The sequence below is a fragment of the Belonocnema kinseyi genome, chromosome 5 (assembly GCF_010883055.1).
Source record: "Belonocnema kinseyi isolate 2016_QV_RU_SX_M_011 chromosome 5, B_treatae_v1, whole genome shotgun sequence".
Taxonomy (NCBI): domain Eukaryota; kingdom Metazoa; phylum Arthropoda; class Insecta; order Hymenoptera; family Cynipidae; genus Belonocnema; species Belonocnema kinseyi.
Window position 1 is genome coordinate 24911981 of NC_046661.1, and position 8263 is coordinate 24920243.

The following is an 8263-nucleotide window of genomic DNA, read 5'->3' on the forward strand; positions in this document are numbered from 1 at the left end:
GGTTCTGTTTGTACTTGTCTAACTACGTATTCTAAAACTAGATTGAAAAGTATGCAGGAGAGGGCATCGCCCTGTTTTAAGCCATCGTGGATTGAAAATTCCGTAAAAATAATAATAGTAATACATAATTCACAAAATTATATGATTTAATAATATTACTAAATATTTCGAATAGATCTGCAAATTTAATTTAATTTATTTAACAAGGAAATAAAAACACTGTTAGATATATAAGCCTACATTTGAAACTGGATATATAAGCAAAGAGGGCGGGGCCTGTAAAAAGGGAAGGAGATGTGGACTGTGCTTGGTCAATCATTTGGAGTGGCTAACTATTTCACCCATTACGCTACATTTAAAAACATGTCTAGATATTGAATTTTCATTGTGTGGTTGGAGGCACGTTTTATTATTAATTATTATCGGTATTTGCTTTGAAAAGGATATCATTTTTCCGGGGGGCCATTAATAATTTTTCGGATGGAAGAACAAAAATTCAACTCTGCATATTTAATGATTTTATAATATTTAACACGTATTTAAATTGAATAAATAATTAATGGCAAAACATTTTCATAAATGGTTAATTTAAAATACACTGTATATGCATATAATATATTATTATTTTTAATTAATTATCTATTATTATTCTAACAGGCTCCTTTCCCAGGTGGAGAAGTTGGGCTTATGTTGGCGCTCATAGACGCTCATAGACGGTATAGTTCCACGCCAGTGGTAAACCGGGATTAGTACCAGTATTGAGTCTAAGTGACGGATAGCAACTGACTTTGTAGTTCCACCGGCGGCTGGCACTGTACTGATAGTACTCTCCCAGCACAGAGATTAATTGCTAATGGTCAGCTGATTTAGCAGTTCTGCCGGCAGTTGGCGGGGTACTGGCTTAATACTGCTCTACCACAGAGACCATGGGCTGGCTAGCAGCTAATTTGGATAATATTTTGAGTGTTGTGGAGGTGCTGCCTCAATACTAACCTCGTCCAGAGTCCAAGTGCTGGCCTGCAACTGACTTAGAGGTTCTGTCGATGGAAGGGGCGGTTATAGCCTGATATTGCTCTAGTCCAGATGCAAAGTTCTGGCTAGCAACTAATGTGAAGATATGTCAAGTGCGCTCCTGTGAAGTTGACATCCCGAAGCTGACATTTTTTAAATTATTTTTTTACATACGTTTGTACGTCGATTGTACTGTTTGTACATCCAATCTTTTCGCTTGTAACCTCCTGGTTACCAAATTAGGGGCGAAATTGATTTCAGGGGGCTAACTTCACGCATCGCCGCGAAATTCAGATTTCTCACATTTTCAATTTGCATACGTTTGTATGTCGCTTTATTCCGCTTAGTTGCACGGCTAGGGGAAAATCAAAATTTCATGCCATCCCCCCCCCCCCCAAATTAAAATTTCTCAAGTTTTCTGTTTGCATACGTTTGTACGTCGTTTGTACTGATTGTACATTTTATATTCCTGTTTGTACCGTTTTGGCCCCAGCTAGGGGCAAATCAAAATGTCGTGTCCTAACTCTGAAATTTGAATTTTTCAATTTTTCAATTTGCTAACGTTTGTACGTTGCTTGCACTGCTTGTACATTAAATTTTGTTTTGTACACTTTTGGTTGCCCGGCTAGGCGCAACTCAAAATTTCGTGCCATCCCCCAGAAATTTGAATTGTTCAAGTCTTTCTTTCGCCAAGGTCTGTACGTCGTTTGTACTGTTTTTACATTTCATATTTTCTTTTTTGACTTATTGGTTTCCCGGTTAGGGTAAAATCAAAATTTCATGCCATCCTGACTAGCAACTGACGTAGGTGTTCTGCCGACGGTTCCCATTGTACTAACTCAGTACTACCCCAGTAAAGAGTTCAAATACTGACTCGTAGCTGAGTTGGCAGATCTGCCGACAGTCGGTGCGGTACTTGTTCAGTAATGCCCCTGAACTGAGTTCAGGTGCTAGAGAACAGCCTACTCGGAAGTTCTGAAAACTGCTGGAGAGGTATTGGCTTTACACTAGAGACAAAGTAGGTTATTATGACCCAATTTATTCTTCTCGTTGCTGTTATTCCTGATCTGTTGGATACAGACCGAATCGTTTTCATGAACTTTAATCAATTCTTCAGAGAAATGTACTGCTGTGGTTTCATCTGATAGCGGCTAACATTAATGCCAAAATACATCATTTATACCTTGAGCTACCTCGGGGGTCATTTGACCCATAAATATTTTTTTATCTTTGGGCAAAATAAACCAAATATACACTGAAATATTTTCCAGATACCACGTGCTGAAATCTTCATACAGATTTAGGAAGTAGTTCATGACTATCCTACCGTTATTTTGTCTGATAAGTAATGAGTCTGGATTAATAAAACTTAAGTATCTTCCTACTTTTTCCTGATTTGCTCAATCAGAGTTGCGAATCAAAAAATTTTGAGAATGAATTAAGCACTTCCTTCGAATATTAAGCACATTCGCATCAAGTGGTTGCGGAATCCTGAGCGTAAGGAAACAAAGTTGTGACAATCGTGCTACAAGAACTCATAGAAACAATTCCAAAACATTTTATTTGGCTTTGTAGATATACTCAGGTAGCCACCCAATATAGCATCAAATACTGGCTTCTGTGTGATGACAAGTACCACTGCACCTTGAACAGGTTCCCTTACATTACAAAATATGAAAATCGCATTTTTGCTTCACGAATATAACATTATCGCTTATTCCGATAATGAAAACAAGTGCTGACGAACAGTCGACTCAGGAGTTTTTCGCATGGTTGGCGCGGTACTAGCATAGAATTGCTTTACTACTGAATACGATTTTTGATGATTAGCTGATATGGAAGTTCTACCGTTGTCGCGGTATTACAAAGTTTTGACAATTTTAATTTAGGATATTTTTGAAAAAATTTTGATTTCTCCCGAAAAAGGCCATTAAGTGCAACATCTTGGAATAGAAACCTAAAATTTTGTTATTTTGTCCTATCTCTAGCAGTTTTCAAGATATTTCACGTTTTTGAGAATTTTTTAAAATTTAAACACTGCATAATTTTCGGATTTCAGCTACTGTCAATATTTGTCGAGATGTGTTGACGTTTTTCAAAGTACAATTTTTGAAACTGTTGTAAACGCATGCGTTCCAAGTTTTATTTCATGTATTAGCATTTACTATTAGAACGATAGATTATTTTAAGTATATTACTAATATACATTGCAGCCTCGCAAGAAAAGTTTTCTTTATAGATGATAAAGTGGTTCAAGGAGGCCAGAGAGTGGCGTTGCTCGGCCACTGAAGCAATTCCATAACAACGCAGAAATGTATGAAAAAAGCGGGCTTCAGTTCTCTTTCAGTCACTCAGTATTCAGGTTATGTGTTGCGTAGCCAAGTGTAATGAAATTCGATTTTAATAGTTTTTAAAATGATTAGTTAATTTGTTATCTTTTTCAATTAGGATTTCATTCACTTTGCATTGCGTAATTAAAAAATCTTTTAATTTAAACATTTTCCATTTTAGTTTTTTAATCTTAAGCTTACATTTAAATGTAGACGCAAAGACTTGAACAATCAAAAATTGGATGCGATTGAAGTTTAAAATTTTCGATAAAAAAATCGAGCAATTAACATTTATCATTTATTAAAATATTTACCATGTCTGGAAATTTAAAAAAAATAATTTTAAGTTTAAAAAAATATAAGGTAACTTCTAGGTTTCTCGAGATTTAGAAATAAAATTTTAAAGCTTTTCAAGGATGTTTTGTTTATTTAAAATGAACATACCTCAATTTCTGATTAACGAAGTGTTCTGTTAAAAAATCTAATTTGTTCAATTTGCAATGTTTCCAGATTAAAATTTTTTTATTACATCAAATAGGAAAATACTTAGCCTTAGAGTTCAATATTTGTATTATTTTTTGAGAGGAATATTGAACAGGAATTATTCACAAGGCCCTGATTATTCATGGTTTGGCGAGTCCAGAAGCAGTACGGATGAAATAAAGGGCACCCCGAAATGTCTTTTATGGCGGACCGCAGTTTATTTGCAAATAAAGCGTGTACCTGATTAAAAATTTTTTTTTACAATTTTTTTATAATTGTTAGTGACATATAAAATTTACTACCGTCCCAGTGCTGACTGAAAGTGTACATCTACCTTTGCTGGAAGTACTAGTATCGCGCCAGTACACACCTTTGGTACAGACATCTTACCACATGCAGAGCACCGTCCCTGTACTAACGATTAACTCCAACCAGAGCTTACTTTATTATAAATACTCGTACATGTCGCTTTTCTTCCGGTGGTATTCCTCTAATACGCTAGTACCAGAAATCCTTGTACGGTACTGGCGCGGTAACGAGACAGTCGAAAATATTTAACTGGGTTTCAGGAATTTAATTCTAAAAGTTTCGTATCATTATTATTAAAGTGAATACTAGAAGTGTAAAAATTGTTACCTTCTCCAGCCTCAGATACTATTACAAGATCTGCCCTTCCTGTTCTTCTGTAATCTACCTTAATGATACCTGCGATTGGCGAATTTATTTGAATGCGAAAAATAATTTCCCCGTTAGTACACAATCTTGCATCAACCTTGCCGTTGCTCCAGCCGGTAATTAATTCCCCAAGGCCGTCACCATTTATATCAAATGTTCTTAAAGCCGTGATTTTGTGTTTCGACTGAAATTTCAGAAATATAAGTCAGCAGATCATACCTAATATAATATGAATAAATATAGATTTGAGGCTTATTATTCATTTGACTGTTCGTTTATCGCTCCTTGGAAGAGTATATTTAAACGATTAATAATTAATTCATATAAAAATTGCTGTCAACGTCTGGAAATTAAACATGCACTATTCACTTTTCTCTACTGTTATATTTTAATCACATATCGGGTTATAAGTATAAGAATGCTTCTAATTACATTCTTATTATTATTTCAGGAGAACACTTATCAAATCACAAACATCATGTAAAAAGAAGCACCTTTATACTAATAAAGTACGTTAAAAAAAAGCTGAAGCGTTATTGTTGCCATAACGAAATTATATACCCTCCTTCAAGCTACAAGTGGCAAAACATATTGAATCACGCGGAGCATTCAATTTAGTGATGCTAGATTTTAAACCCAATTTCTAATGAGATATTAGTAATCACCATTTTTCATTATCATGCCCATGATGCATGGGTGATTCTGCTTGAGCAGAATCACCTGCTCCCTACTTGAATTTATTTGACAAAAATGCACACAAAATCTCCTAGCGAGATACAACAGCTTATAATTTAATTTTGCTTTATTGAGGCGGGTCAACGCCCATAAAAGAAACTCCAAAAAACAATATAATAATTTTTATTCTCCTTTGGAGCACTGGAGTTAAATCATCTTTGCCTAAAACCAAATTTACAGTGCTCGAAAATTAAATAAAAAATTTAATAATTTTATCTCAATGAGCCACGCTCATATTGAGAAAGGACAGAATTACCCAAAAATAAATATAATCCTCATTCATGGATATTTAAATCTTATTCCTGATGATTTTGAAAGGCGATATTTTCCTACTGCGAATTTACAACTAATTTCTTTGAATACAGCAGAAAAAACCTAGAAGCAAGCTACCTATACGTCACGAGTGTTCTCGCCTCTGGCGAAAGTGTGTAGAGAGAAAACCAATATATATGATTATAGCAGAACCAGCTGGAAAGAATGCGAGCTGCAATTTGGTACATTGTCGCCTATAGCAAAGATATTAGGTCCTAGATACAGCATGGGTCAGTGGTGGGGACGGCCGATATATATATATATATATATATATATATAATTAAAAATTTGTCATAAGGACAACCGCACGATTTCGCCGGGAGCGGGTGCTAATATGAAAAATTTCACCCGCTTCCAGCGAAATCGCGGTAAAATTTCAGCCACAACCACGTCTCACAACCGTTAGATAGGTGGTTACAGTCTATAAAGGAATCAATACGACGATCATGCGAAAGCCTCGTGTACCCTAAGAACACGGAGTGACCCAAGGACAACCGCCTTCTGCATTTTTCCCGCAAGTGTTCTAGCATATTGTTGACACGCTGGGATGCTTTTTAGGCCATTAGCAAGTGAAAGCTTGGCACCTCCAAGAGCGCCGATGATAAGGACGATCAGTTTAACAGAATATTCCGGGTAAAATCGTTGCAACTCCCTTATAAGTTCTCGATACCTTTCTTTCCTTTCATTCTCCTTGGCTATGATGTTTTATCAGCTGGTGCCGAAAATTCGATAACGAACATGGTTCGCTTCTCGAAGTCCAGAAGAACCATGTCAGGCCTCGAGTGAGCAACAGAAACAATTATCGAGAATATAAAGTTCCAGTATATGCGGCACTTCCCATTCTCGACAATTGACTCAATTGCCCTAGGAGCATTTAGAGGAGCGATATTAAGGTGAATGCCGTAGGAGTGGCAGAGATGGTAATAAAGCACTCTTAGTACCGCATTGTGCCTTTGAATGTAGGTCGTTTCCGCGTGACTTGGACAACTAGATAGTATGTGAGCTAAATGCTCGGGGTGTGCATGGCATGCCCTGCAGCTATCATCAGGAATGTCTTGGCTCAAAATGTGGCGACGGTATGTTAAGGTGGAAATGACACCGTCTTGGCATGCAAAAATGAAACCCTCTGTACCAGACTTCAATCCCGGCGATTTAAGGAAAGCAAACGTTAGCTCACAAGACATTGACTGATCCTTCACATTTCTGTGGAAGATACCGTGCATCCTCTTATCGAGGAGCTGTTCACGAAAGTTTTTCTCTTGTGCTTTCTTAATCCGGGCTTTCAGAAGTCAGTACTCGAGATAGATAAGATTTGATGCATTTTGCTCACCCCTAATACTGAAGTCAAGTCCGAGAGTTTCAGGAGCCTCCTCCGCTGCTTTGTACAAAAATGCTCCTTTGCCCACTTCTTCGTGATTCCTGGCCATTTTAAGAAGAGGGTCTCTTCCATTTGCAACTCTATGTGCTGTACCCAGAATAATCCTTTTGTGAAGACATTCGAGACTCAATATTCCGCGACCCCCTTGACGGCGTGAGATGTTCAGTCGCGGAACGGAAGACTTAAGATGCATGCTTTTGTTCATGTGCATCACCTTTCTTGTCCCGATATCAAGAGATCTGAGCTCGTTCTTCGTCCATGGAACTACTCCAAATGAATAGAGTAGTACCGGGACGCCAAGCATGTTCATTGCAGATACTTTGTTCCTCGCCGACAGTTCGAAAGACCAAATCTGTCGGATGAGACGTTTGTATCTGGTTCGGAGAGTATCCTTTATAGATGTCACATCCTGAATGCGGCTCTGTGGCACGCCCGGGTATCTATAAGTCTCTCCAGCGCAAAGGTGTCGTATGGCGCTTCTATCAACGAGTTCAGGATCTTCAGGGATGCCATTAAGTTTTCCTCGCTTCAAATAAACCTTGGCGCATTTGTCTAACCCAAATTCCATTCCAATTTCCTTAGTATATCGTTCGACAATCCCCAGAGCTAGATGCAGCTGCTCTCTATTTTTAGCATAGATCTTAAGATCGTCCATGTAAAATACATGAGTGACCTTGTACTTTCGATCTGCAGGTTTGCCGCACAAGTACCCGTCGAAATGGCGCAGTGTTAGAGATAGTAGCAATAATGTAAGGCAAAAGAGGAGTGGGCTCATGGTGTCGCCCTGAAAGACACCTCTCTGAAACGTGACCTTGTTAGTTGTCACACGATTCCTTCCAGATGAGATAGTAAATCTGTTTTTCTAAAGCGGCATCAATATCTTTATGCACCGAACTATTTGCGGATGAACCTTTAAGATTTCCAAAAGACAGATGATAAGTCTATGGGAGGTCGAATCGAAAGCTTTCCGATGATCAATCCAGGTCATCGATAGGTCACGCTGGTAGAATGCTGCATCTTTGGAGACACATCTATCGATGAGCAGGTTCTCCCGACATCCGGCTACGCCTTTCTTTGAGCCTCGTTGTTCATACATTTCTTGCCACACAGGTTCAATTGCCCGAACAATCGTATCATTTAGGATAGCTATGAATATCTTATAATGCGTGTTCAGACAAGTTATTGGCCTGTAATTCTTCGAGTCAGCTAAGTTGCCTATTTTCGGCAGGAGTATTCAGCGCCCTTCCACCAACCACTCTGGAATCGGCTCTTCCGACTTCAAATATGAGGTGAAAATACGGGCGAAATGCTGATGGGTTGAAGAAAACTTCTTCCACCA

At 38.0% G+C, this 8263-nt stretch overlaps 1 protein-coding gene across 2 annotated transcripts in view; it reads right to left on the minus strand.

The window, feature by feature from the left end:
* Window positions 1-8263, minus strand: part of LOC117172855 (Bardet-Biedl syndrome 2 protein homolog) — a 1136351-nt gene that overhangs the window by 636383 nt on the left and 491705 nt on the right. For both annotated transcript variants that reach the window (XM_033361113.1, XM_033361114.1), the window contains one exon: window positions 4461-4683. In XM_033361113.1, coding sequence (XP_033217004.1) covers window positions 4461-4683 — 223 coding nt within the window. The remainder of the gene's footprint in view (window positions 1-4460; window positions 4684-8263) is intronic.